This window comes from Furipterus horrens, unplaced genomic scaffold (assembly GCF_987537825.1).
Source record: "Furipterus horrens unplaced genomic scaffold, mFurHor1.1.pri manual_scaffold_10, whole genome shotgun sequence".
Lineage (NCBI taxonomy): Eukaryota > Metazoa > Chordata > Mammalia > Chiroptera > Furipteridae > Furipterus > Furipterus horrens.
In genome coordinates, this window is record NW_028327180.1 from 53911876 (window position 1) to 53929897 (window position 18022).

An 18022-nucleotide genomic window follows, 5' to 3' on the forward strand; every position below is an offset into this window, starting at 1 on the left:
GAAACACCGTGCCATGAGCAGTGTCAGTGCCTGAAACCCTCAGGGTGGTGGACCACTTTGGTCTTGCCTTTCCCTAGACTGACGTATCTGGGGCCACAGACTCCGGGGCTGTAGGCTGCAGTGCCTCTGCTAACTAGCCCAACAGCCCAACAGCCAGCCGTCCCTACTGAGAAAGCGGAGCATCAGGTGGCCTGAATAACGGCCAGGTGTCTGTTCCCTTAGAAGGCTCCCCTCAGGTTGCTCAGGGGCATAGTCCTGAAAACTGTCTTCAATTTCTCTTCCTTATAAACTGTCAAATATCCTTGTGGGGATATTTGTTAAAGGAAAACAATCAACTCTAGAGAGGTGATGCTGTTGAAAAGCAAAAGTAGCTCTTTGGCCATTGTCATGGCCAACTAGTCAACAGCTCTTAATTTACATGGGTGTTTTGGACTTTTTATAGAATTTCTATAAAGAAAAGAAGAGAGAGGACATATACATAAGGTAAGCTGAAGGAAATGCCTGCGTTTGCTGCTTGTGTCATGGCTTTATTATTTATTTATTTCTCCCATCAACACATATTAAGCCTCCACCCGATGCGTGCTGCTTTGAGAGATGCCAGAAATTTTGTGATGTTCCTCTTTCCCCTGAAAGAGCAAACTCTCTAGACAGAAACACAGTAGGTGCAGCGCAAGGGTGTGCACAGGGAGGGTGATGTTGGATTCCAGGGGAGGGAGGAAGGTGCTGCGTGGCTGCCGTCAGGGAAGTTCAGCCCGGTGGGAGGCGTGAGAACTCGCCTTCTGACGAGGAATGTTAGCTGCCGCCAGGGAGCCCCAAGCATGGGACATACATAGACATAAACTACATGCATTTCCTTGGGGACAGATTCCATAGGTCTTCTTAGCTTCCCAAAGGAGTCCATGGCATAAAAATGAGCAAACACCCCTGCCTTCAAAAAAGAATATAGAGTAGATGGAGGAGGAGAGACACAAAGGTAGGAAGCGGCCTCGAGCGTTAAAGGAGTAGGAAGATAGGAAGGGAGGGAGGGGTAGCAGGGAGGAGAGATAGGGAAGCAGGTTGCCACTTGCTGGTAGACTGAGCCGAATGCTGGATCGGCTCCCCAGCGGCAAACCTCCAGTCCTCCCGTTCTTACCAGGTACTTGTACAAGCTGCGGGATCTGCACCGCGACTGTGAGAACTACACGGAAGCCGCCTGCACGCTGCTCCTGCATGCAGAGCTTCTGCAGGTGAGTCGCTCTGCCTGCTGCTTTCCACCCGGCAGAGGACACAGCGTGGCTGGGCAGCTGTCCAGGCCTGTGGGGCCAGGGCCTGTCCGCTTCGGGCTTGTGATGGGGACGATCCTTATTCTAGGAGAGCCTTTCAGCCAGAAATGTTGTTACACCTCCTAAGGGGGCAAGGTCAGGAAAATGTCAGTTATCATTGGATGAATGCATAAATAAGTGGTTCCATGGATTTTAAAATCCTTAGAAGGCAGAGTACCACTTACAGGCCCCTAATAATTGACACTGTAATTAAAGAAACTAACATCCATCACTTAATATACGTAAAAAATGTGTAAAACTGCAGAGACATGAGTGGTAAGTAAATATAGTACCACAGAAGTAGTTTCCTATTTATACTCACCCAGTAAGTGAAATTATAGTGTGTTGTGGATATAAATATATCTACCCGTCGTGCATCTCAAAAAATTATTTCTGGCTGTGACCACTCCTCCAAATTCAGATGCACGAATAAACTGTTCTTTCAGCAAACCTCACACATCAGTACCAGAAGGTCTGATTTCCCACTTTCTCCTGACCCGTGCCTTCCTCTCATTTCTTGCCATTTCACCACCATCTACCCGGTTGCTCAGGCAAATACTTGTCACCATCTTTTATTCACTCCCTCCCACATTTTCCACCAGCAAGAACCATGCCCCTCTCTCCAAAACGTCTCCTTAAGCTCTGCGCTTTTTTTAAAAATTGTGATGTCGTTGACATAGAATACTGTGTACATTTACAATGTGCATGTGTTTTGGTACATTTATATATTGCGACACATTATCACCGTAGCTAAAACCTCTGTGATGTCACTTAATTATATTTCTTTTTGTGGTGGGATTAAAATCTAGTCCCTTAGCAACTTTGAATTTTGTAAGACAGTATTGTTGCCTGTAATCACTATACTGGGCGTTAGATCATCAGATCTTACTTCTACTGGCTTTAAATATGTAATCTTTAATTTAAATCTCCTCAATCTGCACCCCTACCCCCATCTGTACCCCAGCTCCTGGTAACCTCCATTCTACTCTGTTTTCACAAATCTGGCTTGTTTAGATTCCTTACCCTTTTTTAGATTCCTTACTGTACAGTACTTATTATCTTTTCCTGTTTGACTTGTTTCACTTAGTGTAATGCTCTCTAGGTCCATCCACGCAGTCGCAGATGGTAAGGTTTCATTCTGTCTCTTGGCTGAGTAATTCCATTGTTTATGTACAGCATCATCCATTGGTGGACACTTAGGTTGTTTCCATGTTTTGACTATGTGAATAACGCTGCATGATCATGGGAGAGCAGATCACTTCCACATCCTATGTTATCTGTTTTTTTTTTTTTTTGTAAGTATATGTTATTGATTATGTTGCTACAGTAGTTCAATTTTTTCCCCTTTGCTCCCCTCTGCCCAGTACCCCACTTCCCTCCAGCAATCCCACCCTCCTTAGTGCATCTCCATGGGTCGTGCATATTAGTTCTTTGGCTTCAACCTTTCCTATATTATCCTTAACTTCCCCTGTCTATTTTGTACCAATCAATTATGCTTCTTAATTCCTCCACCATCTCCCCATTTCTCTCCCTCCCCCCTTCCCAGCTGATAACCTTCCAAATGATCCCCATATCTCTTGAGTATGTTCCTACTCTGGTTTGCTTAGTTGGGTTTTGTTTTTATTTTTTAGATTCAGTTGTTGATAGTTGTGAGTTTCTTGTCATTTTAGTATTCATAGTTTTGATCTTCTTTTTCTTAAGTAAGTCTCTTTGACATTTCATATAATAATGGCTTGGTGATGATGAACTCCTTTAGCTTTACCTGGTCTGGGAAGCACTTCATCTTCCCTTCCATTCCAAATGATAGCCTTGCTGGATAGAGTAATCCTTGCTGCAGGTTGCCTTTCATCACTTTGAATACTGCTTGCCAGTCCCTTCCTGCCTGCAAAGTGTCCTCTGAGAAATCAGCAGATAGTCCTATAGGCACCCCCCTGTAGGCAACTCTCCGCCTCTCTCTTGCTGCCACCGCGACTCTCTCTTTATCTTTCACCTTTGGCATCTCAATCATGATGTGTCCTGGTGTGGTCCCCTCTGGTCCAGCTCACCTGGGACCCTCCATGCTTCCCAGACCTGTATGTCCATCTCCTTGACAAAATTTGGGAAGTTTTCCTCATTTTTTTTCAGTGCTTGCTTCCTCATTCTGCACTGGTTGACTGTGTTTTTCTTCCTTATGTTCCAAATCATTGATCTCATCCCTGGCTTCCTTCCCTTCACCATTGGTTTTGTGTGGATTTTCCTTCGTTTCACTTAGCATAGACTTCACTTCTTCTCTTACGCGTTTGCCGCACTCAAGCATATCTGTCAAGCCTGTGAGCACCTTTATCACCAGTGTTTTGAATTCTGTATCTGTTAGGTTGTCTATCTCCTCATCTGTTAGGTTGGCTATCTCCTCGTCACTTAGTTCCCCCACTGGAACCTTGATCTGTCCCCCCTTTTGAGTCATATTTCTCTGTCTCCTCATTCTGACAGGCTCCTGTGTTTGTTTGCCTCTGCATCCCAGGCAGAGCTGTTGCTCCTGTTACATTGTAAGGGGTGGAGCCTTAGGGATTTGTCAGTACAGGGTGACCTGTTTCACCACTTTGGGGCACTGTATGTGGGGGAGGGTCAGGGAGGGAACAATGCCGCCTGTCCAGCACTCACCCCTTTTCCAGGCACCTCTCCCACTTTCACAGTGGACTGGCGCCCCTCTAGCTGCTGCCCTGGCCGTCATTCCCAGAGTGGATGGGTCTGTGGATGTTCTAGGACCATGGGGGCCCTTTAAATAAGCAGATTCTGCTGAGAGACTGGCAGTTTCTTCCTCCACCCCAGCCCTCACTGGTCTGCACAGACAGAAGCAATGAGGCTTGATTTTCCCCGGTGCTGGGACCATGAGCTGCTAGGTCTGGTGAGGAGCTGGGAATGCTCCCCAGGTGTCCCTCCTGACTTTAAAACATGTGACTGGGCTTTCTGCCGGCCTGCCGCTGCTGCCACCATACCGCATCCTCTCCACCCAGGCTCCGCCCCTCCTACCTGTCTCAACGAGCATGTCTGTCTATGCCTCCATCTTAGCTGGAAGTTCTTGTCTTTTCTATCCATGTTTTTTTAGACCTCCACTATGACCGGCATAGTCCTAGCTACCTTGTCTCTCCCAAAAGAACTACCGTATCCTCCTGTTACATCTCCCTGCCTCCATTCTTGCCCCTGGCAATTTGTTTTCTTGTATCACTTCGGGCCGCTGTTCACACTTCATATTCAAGTTTGAGGCACTAAAAACTTACTGTGTATGGGTTAGGGAAGACAGCTTGTTGTCCGTGGGATGATCAGAAAGAAACCCTGGTGTCTGTAACCATAGATCTTTTTATTGGCGCTACTCAGAAAATTAAGTTCTCCTATCCTGCTGTAGTAAGGTATGAGGTGTGGATACAGTTTTTTTCCCTGATAGCTACTCAGTAGGGATGTATAATATAGCCCACATTTTCTTCATTGGTGTCTCTTCTTTGTCATGTATGAAATCCCTATATGGGGCAAGAAGAGTCTCTTTCCATTTCTGTACTTTTGCATGTGTCTTTGTCTATTCATGTACCAGTACCACACTCTTAATTAGTAATTCTTTAGAGTATCTTTTATTACCTGGTAATTAGTAAAACTATCTTCATTGCTCTTTTTCAGAGTTTTCTACCTATTTCTTTTTGTTTATTTTCCATATGGACTTTGGAATCATAAATTTAAAACTTTAATGTAGGGAGAATTTTTGTGTTTATGAAATAGCATTTTCTTATCCCAAAGCATGGTGTGGCTTTCCATTTGTTCATGTCTCCTTCTGTGTCCTTCAGTGGTGTGTTAGTTTTCTGTACAGGAGTCTCGCGTGTTCCTTGTTGCATTGATTCCTAAATATCTTTTCTTTTTAATTTAATTGTGGTAAAATACACCAAGCTTAAATTAGCTGTCTTATCCATTTTTACGTGCACAGTTCAGTGGCATTAGGTACATTCATGTTGTTGTGCCTGGCTACCTTATCGTTTTGGGTTTATTCTTGTTGGGCTCATTTCTTCTAGTATCTTAAGCATGGTTATCGATTTATGTGAAATCTATCTTTAAGTTGTTTCTAAATGTCAATTTTTTATCCCATTCATTGACTTAATTCTCTGTGTTTGTGGTAGTTTTTTAATTGGCACCCTTTGTAAAAGCATTGATCATGAAGAATATAATCATTGTAATAGCTGTGCCCCCTCCTTTCCATGTTTATACTTCTGATTCCTTTCCCTTATCTGTGTGGCTGATACCTTCAATACAACAGCTGTCTTGCTGGCTAGAACCCCACCTCATTCCTGGCTTCCATGGGCTGCCTTGCTTGTGGGTCCACTCAGCCTGTCGCTGGTTTGAAAGCTGGTGTATAGTATGTCTGTGTGTGTAATTTTTTGTGTTTAATAAATAATCTAAAATACAATATCAATGAGTCACAGACATATGCAAATATTTCTATGACTTCTTTAAATATTTGTTAATCTCCTTTAATTAATTAATGAATTAATGATGTGTCACATTCATCTCTTGTTTGCTTTCCAGTGGTCTGACAAACCCTGTGCACCCCATTTGCTTCAGAGGGACAGTTACTATGTTTACACCCAGCAAGAGCTGAAAGAGAAGCTGTATCAGGAAATCATATCCTATTTTGACAAAGGCAAAGTGAGTGTTGGGCTTTCTGTTTGTATGAGGGGATGGAGGACGAGCACAGCAATCCTGCAGTGTGCTCTGATGCTGGCCACCAGAGGTAGCACAGACCCACAGGTGAAGGACACAGTCCCCAGCCAGAAAGCCCTGACTTCAGAAACCAGCCACAAGTTCAGGAGTCCCCAGGCAACCCACAGTTCTGACCAAGTGACTATAAATTTGGGGGAGAGCCCTATGACCCCCCTCAGTTCTGATAATATGCTAGAGCAACTATACTTAGATTACAGTCTTATCTTAAAGAACACAGATCGGGACCAGCTAAAGGAAGACTTACATTGGGCAGGGGCTGGGGTGTCCCAAATATAGAGCCTCTGTGTCCTGTCTCTGTGGATTCAGAGCCCCTGACGCTCCTGGAGAACTGATGTGTTTACCAGTCCGGGAGCTCACCCAAGCTGCTGTACAGAGTTTTTATTGGAGTTTTATTACTTAGGCTTGATTGACTGACTCATTGTCCATGTGAGTGAATTCTGTCTCCAGCCCCCTCCTCCATTTAGATCTGGCTAATACCACATAGCTCCAAGGCTCTGACCCTCTAATTACATGGGTGGTGTTTCTTGCCAGGGACCCTCAGAAGCATAAACTCAGGTGTGGTTGGACGGTCCACCATGAATAACCAAAGATACTCCTGTCACTGGGGAAATCCCAAGGGTTTATCGGCTTCCTCGCAGAACTCTGGACAAAAACCAGACAAATTCTTCATTCTACAGTAATGACTCATGTCTTACTTTTTATTATCCCCATGTATACCTTTGAACCCTGAAATTTTTAATGGGATAGAAAATGAATAGATAAAATTAATGTAAGAAAGACAATAAGATCAGTTATCTTGAGAACACTTAACCCAATGGAGAACACAATGGACAGCCTCCACTCTCCATAATCATAATTTTCCCTCTTCAGTATTGCTGAGGGCCAGGAGCAAGCCCTGTCCCTTTCAGTGTGCTCCCTGGAGGCCATGGCTAACACCTGGTGCTTGCCCAGTACCCAGATTCCAGGGCTAACAGGTTTGAGAAGCCTGCAGAGTTGTCACGGACTCCTGCATCCAGCCACCCTGCCTTTCTGCATCAGGGAAGCTGTTGGTTAAATAAATACACAAGTAAGCCAAATAATCATCATGATAAAATAGCAGATATCTATTTGGTGCTAGTGATTGTTGGGTGATTTCCTGAATTTTTTCCTAATTTAGTTCACCCTAAAACCCTACAAGATAGATTTTATCTGTTTTACAGTTGACGAACTTCAGGCTCAGAGAGCAAATAGATTTATTCAAACATTTTGGTGTCTGCACCTGTTGCTCTTAAAAAATCACCGAGAACCCAAAGAACTTTGTTCATGTGGGTTGTTTCTATTGCTCCTTACACTTGAGAAACTAACACAATTTTAAAATATTTACTTATTTTAACAATGATAATAAGCCTATTACTGGTTAGGGTAAATCATATCTATTTTTGAGAAAATTGTTGTATGTCCCAAAATATTAGTGATATGAGTGGTGGTTGACATTTTCACAAATCTCTCCAACATCTGGGTTAATAGAAGATAGCAGCATCCTCGGGTCTGCCTCTACATTCATTCTGTTGTGATATCAGATATCCCGTGGCCTCTGGGAAACACCATGGCGTCCTCACAAAAGAACGAGTGTTGAAAAAGGCAGATAACTTAGTTTTATTAAGAAGGTAGTTTGACCTCATGGTCCCCTGAAGTGTCCTCGAGACTCTCAGAGACCAGGGACCACGCTTTGAGAACCACTGTGCTGGGCTGTCTCCCTGTCCCTTCCATAACTTGGCATTTGGTGAAATGAGGAGAGAATTTCTGCACCTGGCTCAGCTGATGTGGAATAATTTCCATGTGGCACCTTTCAGAGCTTTATCATGGACCAAGGCTTTGAAATTTCAGAGGGCACATTTGGCAAACGATGATTTTTAAGAGGTTTTGTTTTAAAATATCTTCCAACTGTATGTGAACCAAACACACATTTCTTCGGCAGCCAGAAACAAGGGAACGTAGCCCCTGGTTGACAAGAATGAAGGAGGAAGTTACCAGGTGCTGTGTCACTAATAGTGTCCACTTAAGAGACATGTTGTGAAATGCCAGAATGAACAAAGAGATCAATCTGGGATGCTAGCTCCAGACACCAGGTGTGTGCACTAGGCTATACCTTATGCCGTCATACATGCTCCAGGTATCCCCTGAAACTCTTTTTGACTAAGTATTCAGTTTAGTTAAAAATAGAAAATCAGTGCTCTGGAGAGCATTGGCTAACACTTGATGCACAGTTTCCCACATTCCACACAACAGAACAGTTAGCCTTTTTTCCATTTCCCCCTCCTCCCCAAACAGCCTAACTCGAAACACACACACAACTAGAGCCACACCAACTTTCCCCTCCAACAAGGCTTTCACACTCTCAAGATCTAGGCCCGGGCACAGGCTCCCCTCCACTTTCATTGGTCTTTAGTGCTTTGCCCAGTAAGCTCAGTGTTGCTTTGTCTGGGGACACGTGGTGTTTGTTCTTCATAGTCTTGCAAATGGAATTACAGAAGATACCTCCAGTAAAGTAGCCAAGATATAGTAGCTTTATGATACCAACAGAAATGGTTAGTTAATCCAGGAAGTGAGGCATGTCGGGAATATCTGCAGAAACTCAACCCACCTGACTCATTACTCACTGCCAGTGACTTTCAAGTGGCCTTTACAGCTAGATCAATGACTACTTTGTTCTCCACTTCTCTTTCTCCGAAGATGTGGGAGAAGGCCATCAAACTGAGCAAAGAGTTGGCTGAGACTTACGAGAGCAAAGTGTTTGACTACGAGGGCCTTGGAAATCTCCTGGTGAGTCGAGCCAGACTGTGCCGGATTATCCCCCTCCCCAACCCCGGGTGCTAAAGTGAGTACTCACAGGAATGTTTCTGTAAGCTTAAGAAAATCAGAATAAATGATGTTCTTTACAATGGAAAAGTAAACCTGGCTTGATATAAAAATGAAAAAGATGCAGTCCAAAAGCTGTTATCATTCCTTCCCCTGGTTGTCCTGATGGCGGGCTCAGGGTCCCTGTCCACAGCCCTCGCTTCCATCCCCGTGCCTTTTGTTCCTCTGAACCGTCCGTGCCTGCCTGCCCACCTGCTTCCCACGCAGTCACGTTGCCTTCGGTGAACACCATCTGTATCTTGGACATTTTCTGACATCTGTTCATCAGAATTCTGTGGTCCACGTCCTCGGGTCCCTACTGAATCACTGGGCTGCTTATCCTGGAGCCTTGTTTTATTTATTCAAGATGCCATTGTGCACGTTTTGGTTAAGTTGTAAAATGCCTCTGCCAGAACTTGATTCTCAAATTTTGCCTTGCCCTGTCTTCTGGATGTCACTGGAGTACTCTATCGGGTTGGCCAAAAAGTTCATTTGGGTTTTTATCATACAGTGACTTTCGTAGTTCTTAATTGTCTTTAACTTCATTCAAAACAATTTTGTTAGATTGTATTGTGACAGCTGTCATATCAGCATGCATTTTAAAAAACTTATCAAAATTGGTGAATTTTTGTGCAGCCATTTTAATATCGAAGATGGAAGAAAATATGCAACATTTTCAGCATATTATGCTTTATTATTTCAAGAAAGGTAAAAACTCAACTGGAACACAATTTAAAAATTTGTGCAGTGAATGGAGAAGATGCTGTGACTGATGGAACATGTCAAAAGCAGTTTATGAGTTGGGTGCTGGGTATTTCTCACTGGACAGTGCTCCATGATCGGGTAGACTAGTTGAAGTTGATAGTAATCATATCAGGACATTAACTGAGAACAATCAACGTTCTACCACTCGGGAGACAGCTGGCATACTCAAAATATCCAAATCAATAAAGTTATTTGTGAAAATGAAGAATGTATCTTATTTTACGGAAAAACCTAAACAGACATTTTGGCCATCCCAATGCTTTTACAGTTCCCTGAACCTGTGTGTTATGCCTGGCTGTTGGCGTAGGTCAGCTGTTTTAAAACAACAAAGGAAAACAAATAGTCTTCCAGATGTCCAGTGGTAGGCCAGCAAAATATTATTTAATAATTTTTGGTAGAGGAGTCACAAAAGGTCAGGTCGCCCACTGTCACGCAATCATTTATTTGAGGAGAGAGTTTACAACATCACTTTGAAAGGTACTTATTTACCAGTGTGTTGTACCAGCCCCTGCCATTATGTAAAAAATCACTCCTTAATTTCATAAACTCAGCCAAGCTGTGTTAGTGATGTAACACGTCACCCTTCTAAGACAACGTTGTGATGGAAACCTTCACCTAAGTAGAGTACTTTAGTCCCCACGTATCTGCAGTTTTGCTTTCTGTGGTTTCAGTTACCCGCAGTCAACTGCAGTCTGAAAATGTTAAATGGAAGATTTCAGAAAAAAATCTACAAATTTTAAATTGCACGCCATTCTGAGTACTGTGAGGAAATCGCGCGTCCTCCTGCTGCATCCACCTGGGATGTGACTCATCCCTCTGTCTAGTGTCTCTGCCCTGTGGACACTCCCTGCCCTTCGTCACTGAGTAGCCCCCTGAGTTACAAGACCAACTCTCAAGGCATCACTGTGCTTGTGTTCAAATAACCCTCCTTTTACTTAATGATGGCTCCCAAGTGCAAGAGTGGCGACCCTAGCAATTCATATATGCCACAGAGAAGCTGGAAAGTGCTTCCTTTATGTGAACAGGTGATGCAGGCAGTGTAAGATATTTTAGAGAGGGAGGGAGGGAGACATGGAGCCCACATTCACATAAGTTTTATTAAACTTCAAGGTTAAATTGTTCTATTTTATTATTAGTTATTGTTGTTTACCTCTTACATGTCTAATTTATAAATTAAACTTTACCATAGATATGTATGAGTAGGATAAAATGTAGTATATGCATGGTTCAGTACATATCTGCAGTTTCAAGTATCCACTGGGGGTCTTGGAACGTATCCCCTGTGGACTGGTGGGGGGTGCCCTGCTGTAATAATGTAACCATAGTGGGAGGGGCTTAGAGACATCCCTCAGAGCCCCTGGGTCTGGCTACCTTGTTTGCTTTCTTAAAGGCTGACTCTGGTACCCAGGCAGGAAAGCCTCCCCACAAGGGAAGAATTAAAACTGGTTGGTGCCAGATACTGAACAACAGAACATTACCTTCCCTTCCCTTCCTGAGCACTTGGAGCCGAACCAAGGACTCCAATCCAAACCACCTGCACCAGCTGGAAAGTTCTCTGTCGTCTTCTCTCGTGTATCTCAACTTCAATGCAGACACCCTTCATTAATCTTGGAAAGTGCTATTTAACCCGTTATGGGTGCTGAGCCCTCTTCAGGAAACTGGTGAAAACTAAGCACCGCTCGTACCATCATGGAATACCCACGTTTGCATCTTTCTACAGACAACTTCAGGGAGACCTAGACTCTCCAGGCCCAAGCCTTCCTGTCCCACAAAAGGATAACTCTCTGGCCCCCGGGACATTTCTCTGTGTTACATGGGAAACAACAAAAGCAAATAGTCAGATCTTTCTTTTCCTCCAACTGTGCCCTTGTAACCTCCCTGTGGAATGTCTTGTTTTGTTTTCCAGAAAAAAAGAGCCTCATTTTATGAGAACATCATAAAGGCCATGCGGCCTCAACCTGAGTACTTTGCTGTGGGATACTACGGACAGGGCTTTCCCTCTTTCCTGCGGGTAAGAGACCTGCGGGTGGTCTTCCAAGCCATTAAGCGGTGAGGTCTGAGGGAGGGGAGGTCTTCATCGCTTTTCCAGATGGGCTGGCGCTCTCAGCTGGAGCCCATGTCCCCACTGTGGGAGGTTGGCAGGGAAACCGTTTCCTGAGCAGCCGCCTCTTCACCCACACCCGGCCACTTCTGGGATTCTGGCAGCTCTTTGGTAAAACGACTTTTCCCAGGTGGAATGAAGAGTGAAAAACAGACCCATCTGCTGCTGCAGGTCAGGCGAGAGAAAAGTGTGGATTAATGTGTTTGGCTGTTTATTTTATTTCCAGCCTAAGCAAGTTTGAAAGCAAATATCCCAAGGATAAGACTGCAAAAGTTTTGCAAATAATAACAGTTTTGTTGTCATGGTGAGAAGGACCATGTTTTTCTTCCTTCTCAAAATTTCCTATAATGTGATGCTGATGTTACAACCTAAAAAACAAACAAAACCCTCTTTTTCTCCCACCGAAAAGAAGTGGCTTTCAGCGCTTAGCAACGTTTAAGCATACATTATCCATCCTTCTTCCCCTAATTAAAAAAAAAAAAGTTAAGTGGGAAAGTACTTTACATTCCTTACAGTGCCTAACAAAGTAGTTTATTCATTCATTACTTCACTAACTATTTACTAAGTGCCTACTGTGCGCCAGGCACACACTAAGCATTAGAGGATCATTGCTGATTATAATCCGATATGGTCCTTGCTTTCTTAGGATTTTACAACCTAATGGGTGAGATATTAATTAAATAATCACACAAACAAATGTAAAATTGAAACCGACCAAGACAAGTATTCCAGAGAGTAGTTACCCAAGTGAAATAAAAACCTACGTTCACATTAAAATTGTACATGGTGGTGTGTGTATAGTACCGTTATCCATCATCACCAAAGACTGGATAGAACCCTGATGTCCCTCAACTGGTGAAGGGATAAACAAACTCTCATATGATATGGCCCCATGATGGAATAATACTCAGTAATACAAAGGAGTGAACTGCGATGCAGCCACGGGGATGAATCTCAGCTACATTATGTTAAGTAGGAGTTAGACTTTAGTCTACATGCGAGACATTCTGGCCTAGACAACACTTTCTATGGGGATGGAAAACAGACCAATGGTTATCTGACATTTGGGGTGGGGGCAGGGAGGGTGGTGAGCTACAAAGAGGCATGGGGACATTTTTAGTGATAATAAAACCGTTCTATATCTTGATTGTGATTGTAGTTATATTTGTGAAAATGCACAGAATTTTATACTGAAAATGGTAGATTTTACTATATGTAAATTGCACTTGAATTTTTTTTCGTAAGAGTTAGGAAAACTTCCCAGGGAATGTCAGGGCCAGCTGCATGTTGAGGGGTGAGCTGGGCCTGAAGGCAGTAAGGAGGGCAGGAGAGTACGATCAGTGCATTGGTAACAGCAGAGCTGGTGGGCAGAGGGCAGGTGAGGCAGGGAGCGTGGAGGGTGTGCAGGGGGGCTGCCTCCGGCGGCAGAGGGTCTCTGTCCGCCTCCTGAGAGCAGCGGGGGAGCCACTGCAGGTGTTCTGTGTGGGCGAGGTCATCTGGTTTGGGCATAGAGAATGGGTGGGAGGTGTGCGTAGATGAGACATCTGAGACTACTGTGGATATCAAAGAAGAGAGGGCAGGTTGGCCTAGGCAGGTGGCTTTAGAGGGAAATGGAAAGATTAGTATGATGGAGATGAAGTAACAGTGTTTGATAATTGGTGGGCTATGTAGGTGAGGAAGACAGAGATGGCAAGAATGGGTCCTAGGTTCTGGCCTGCGTCATTGGAGGTGCAGGGAGTCACCCACTTATACAAGAATACTGGGAAGGAAAGAGTCCCAAAGAAAAGTAATCCATTCATCGAATGAATATTTATTCCACTCACACAATGTGCCTTGTTGTAATATAGGCATGGGGCAGAGTCCAAAAAAAAAAAACAAAACAAAAATCCTTGAAATGATGGAGCTTAAATTCTAACTTGGGGAGACAAAAAAACAATGTAAGTAAACCATTTAATGTCAGGTGGTCTAGACAATGTCTCACACAGCACAGAGACTCCACAGTATCATGGAGAAAATGAGTCAGGGAAGACAGTAGAGAAGCAGGTGATGAGGTTGCAGTTTTAAACAGTGCGTAGGGAAGATTTCAGCAGGAAAATGACATTTGAGCAAAATCCTGAAGCAAGTGAGGGAGCTATCGAGAGATGAGCAAGGGTGTGAGAAGAGCAGGCTCAAAAGCCACGAGGCTGGAGAAGCGCGGACCAGAGAGTGAGGAGAGAATGAGGTCAGGAGGCTGCGGGCGCCAGCTTGCAGGAAGCCTTTGAGATGTTTATAAGTTTTTCTGTAAAAGTTTGGTTTTGGACGTACATAGTATGAGACAAATTTGGAACATCCAGAAGATATGTCACAACTTGATATATGGGTGTGGAGCTTAAAGGAGAGTTCTAGGCTGGAGACAGAATTTGCTGAATTCTTTACATGAAGTTAAAACCAGCTGTGGGTGAGACGGCCGGGGAGAGAGAAGGGAGTGAAGGGTCGGGGTTTGGGGCAGAGCCTTGCTGTAGGGTCTAGTCTTAAGTTTACTATTAATTGGGTGCTTAAGTCATGATAAGTTCAGCCTGACCATGCTTGTTAACGTGTGACTGTTGTGTCACATGAAGTGCTGGGCGTGGACCAGGAGACAGCAGCGGGTCGGTGAGAACAGGAAGTCGAGACTTGCAAGCTGAAAAACGGAGTCTGCCTTATGTGCTGAGTGACTGTGATTTTGGCCAAATCACATAACCACCAAGTCTTGGTTTTCTCAACTGTAAGGTACAGAAATCATGCCCACATCACAGGGCTGTTTTGAGAATTAAATAAATAGCGTATAGGGGTGCTTCATGAACTTTAGTTTGTAGGTGTTCTATGTTGTCGAAGTGTACAGAGAAGTATGAAATCCTTATGAGTGATGTAACCCAAATGCCCTTTCAAGTTAGGGACAACTTTCCCAAACTCAGACTATGTAAGTTATACTACCTGCTCCCCTGTCCCAGCCAGGCCTCCTCTTCCCTTTCTGGAAGTGGCACCTCTGTTCCTCCTGCTCCAGGGCCAGTCATCTCAGTCCTTGTTGTCCCCGCAGCCCCATCTCTGCAGCACATCGCCAACACCAGGGTCCCACACCAGATCCCGCAGCTTCTCCTTCTCCAGCTCAGTCTGTCTTGGATTCCTGCCCCTGGATGTGTACCCCGCCGTCACACCGGGTTGTCTATACCATTTCTTCCATCAAGTTACTCCCTCCTTGCAGAACCTCCAGGGATTTCCCTGGGCTTTGGGACTTCTGCCTGCCTTTTGAGCTCTGTCTTCTGCCTGAACTTCATACTTCCTATCCGTGGGCCTCATCCCTGTTGTGACTTTCAGTGCCTGCTTGTCCTTTCCCCTTGTGTTCCCTCTCCTTACCTTACCTGCCCATCTAGGCCCAAGCAAGCCCCGTGTCTGCCTTGAAGCCCCATCCTTCACATTGAGCTCATTTGTGCTGGCCTGCATGGTGCTGCCTGGCGAGGAAACTTGATAATGCAGGGGTCAGTCACGTAAATCTTTCATCTATTCTGAAAGCTCTGGCCATTTTTACTGCCTTTGGTGTTCGGCCTAGAAGGTGTGTTGCCTTTGCATTGTTTATCTTATCTTCAGTCATCACATTCCCTTATTCATTGTTCAATTCGAATCTGTCTCCACTGGAGCCTAAGCTTTGTGAGAACAGGGTCACTGTCGTATCCCTAGGGTCCAGCACGTTTACTGTTTGCACAGTATATATTCATTATGTGAATGGGCAAGTGATTTCTAAAAACATTTTACAGAACAATGCACACCCAACTTTCAGTTTAAAAATGTGTCATGAGGGGGCTGCCAATCAGGTCTGAGTCCTCACCTAAGTGAAGATCAGACGAGCAGAAACCTTCAGAGTGTGGCTGCATTTGAACTTGCATGGGCAACAGCAACTAGGAAGCAAATTACTCCTATACCGGGGGCCCAGGAAATTTTATTTTAAAAATATCCAGTTTTATTAATGTTATGGGCAATAAATGGAGAGACTACTATTTTGTGCAGTTGTTTTCTATGGGACTTTGATGCTGCCATCCACAGTGATTTTCAGGGTTGCCTAGTGACTGTTGTCGCCTCTTCCTGTTTGCGGCTGCTGCACCACAGTGTTGAAAGGCACACGTCTCGATTGTCTGTACCTCCATGTTCCCAACGGCTGCGCCTCTCAGACTGCTGGCCCACAGACTGTCCCGGTCAGGATGAGATAAGGCGCTTGCCGAGTATAAACCAATGCGCTTCCTTCACTGAGAATGTCCCACTGTGAAAAGAATCTGCTGAACTAAACAGCATCCTGGTGGCGCCACGAACCTGCATTGGGGCCCAAGCTCCTTATTTTCGGGGGCTCAGTGTAGGCGGCACCAGCCGCGGTTACAGGGCCACACTATGAGAAGCACTGCCTGTGCCTCAGTGCCCCAAGAAATCCCAGAGCTTGGTCAGACACGAGGGCTGCTGTGAGGTGTGTAGCGGCTGTTCAGTGAGAACCTGATGGTAGGGTGTGCTTTGGCTGGGAGTACAGTGGCTTCCTCAATACTGGGATCTCCAGTTGTCCCTCAGGCTTCATATTTAATTATTCCCCTTGCTGTCTCTGACCTGCAGAACAAAGTCTTCATCTACCGAGGGAAGGAGTATGAGAGACGAGAAGACTTCAGCCTGCGGTTGCTGACCCAGTTCCCCAGTGCTGAGAAGATGACCAGCACCACCACCCCAGGAGAAGATGTCAAGTGCTCCCCAAAGCAGTGTATCCTTGCCGCAGGGACGCCTGGCCCGGAGGCTCCGTCACTTGCTACAGCTGGCCCAGCCCTGCCTGGCCCGAGGGTTCCATCTGTCTCTGAGCGCAGAGGCGTCTTACACTCAGACCACTCACTTCACCATTCAGACAGAGTCCCAGACTGTATAAAAGCTCTGGGACCCTGATGTCCTCATCTTGTTGTTATGAAGTAATTAAAGGAGAGAGGAGACAGCAAATCTTGAATATGAAAGGCAGTACTTGAGAGCCACACAGGAAGCTTGAAGAGAACATAGACCTGTTCTGCATTCTGGATAAAGATGTATAGTTCTGTTTTTGTAACATATCACGACTTATTAAAATATCAATTATATGCATTATCAAAAAAAAAAAAAAAACACTGAGGGCTCCATAACAGTTACTTTTACAACTTTCTCATGGATTTTATGCCAAAACAAGATGTTATAAAGCTGAACAGTATCTAAGAGAGGTAGAGAAGGCAGAGCCAGGGTGGCATGGTGCATAAGAAATTGGGCTCAGGAGGCGAAGCGCCTGGGTTCGAGCCCCGCCCTGTCACTCACTGTGTCACTTGGGGTAAGTTACTTAACTTCTCTATGCCTCAGTTTTCTCATTAATAAAGTGGGGATGATGATCATTCTTCCTCTCGGAGTTCTTATAAAGACTGAGTGTATAAGTGTACGTAAATACTAGGAGCAGTGTTTGATGTGTCATAACATTTCAATATGCATTAGCTATTAGTATAGACATAGATAGGTAAAGCTTTATAGAAAGATGGGTAATAATATAGATCACTAGACAGACGCACCTTTAAGAGAAGGGCAGCAGTGGCCTGGTAACACATACTCGCACTTGGGAATAAAAGGTCTTCCAGGATAGATCCTTGGGTAACGGAGGGTTGGCAAACAGCAGAGGTGCCTGCTTGGTGTGTCAATGAAAGAGGATTTCGAGAAGTGGATTTAGAAACAGGAGTCCTGGTGTGGCCTTCAGTTGTGGTCTTCAGTGACATCTGTGGAGCCATTTGACCTTTGACCTTGCCCAAGCTGCTTCCACTGTCCAGGCCTCAGTTTTCCCACCTGCAGGGTGGGAGGGCAAGTCTGTTTTCCCCAAGTACCTTATGAACTTCTGTGAGGGTCAAAAATAAAAAGAAGGTAACTTATGTAAAAATGCTTTATAAACTAACAGCATATGGTATAGCCCAGTGGGTATCAGATTTTATTCTTCAGAAGAATCAACGCGGAGAGATTCTAGTCAGCAGTTGTGAATTCTTTCTGCATTGTGAGTTAGTCTTGGGTGGTTCTGGCGTGGGTGGACTGGACAGTTCACTCGGAGAAATACTGGTAGTTCTAGACCCAAGTGCCTGAAAGTGTAGTTCAAATGCTATAGGTACTGAAACAGTGTCTGCTCTGGTGAGGACCGAAAAGAGTTATTGCTGAGCGATCTCTAGATCAGAATGCAGCCTGGGCTGAGCTGTGTGTGGAG

The 18022-nt window shown here is 44.7% G+C and overlaps 1 protein-coding gene across 2 annotated transcripts in view; it reads left to right on the plus strand.

The window, feature by feature from the left end:
• DOCK5 (dedicator of cytokinesis 5) overlaps nucleotides 1-18022 on the plus strand; it is a 191165-nt gene that overhangs the window by 156557 nt on the left and 16586 nt on the right. For both annotated transcript variants that reach the window (XM_090290277.1, XM_090290278.1), the window contains exons 36-41: nucleotides 443-483; nucleotides 1136-1226; nucleotides 5847-5966; nucleotides 8754-8843; nucleotides 11590-11694; nucleotides 16393-16534. In XM_090290277.1, coding sequence (XP_090146403.1) covers nucleotides 443-483; nucleotides 1136-1226; nucleotides 5847-5966; nucleotides 8754-8843; nucleotides 11590-11694; nucleotides 16393-16534 — 589 coding nt within the window. The remainder of the gene's footprint in view (nucleotides 1-442; nucleotides 484-1135; nucleotides 1227-5846; nucleotides 5967-8753; nucleotides 8844-11589; nucleotides 11695-16392; nucleotides 16535-18022) is intronic.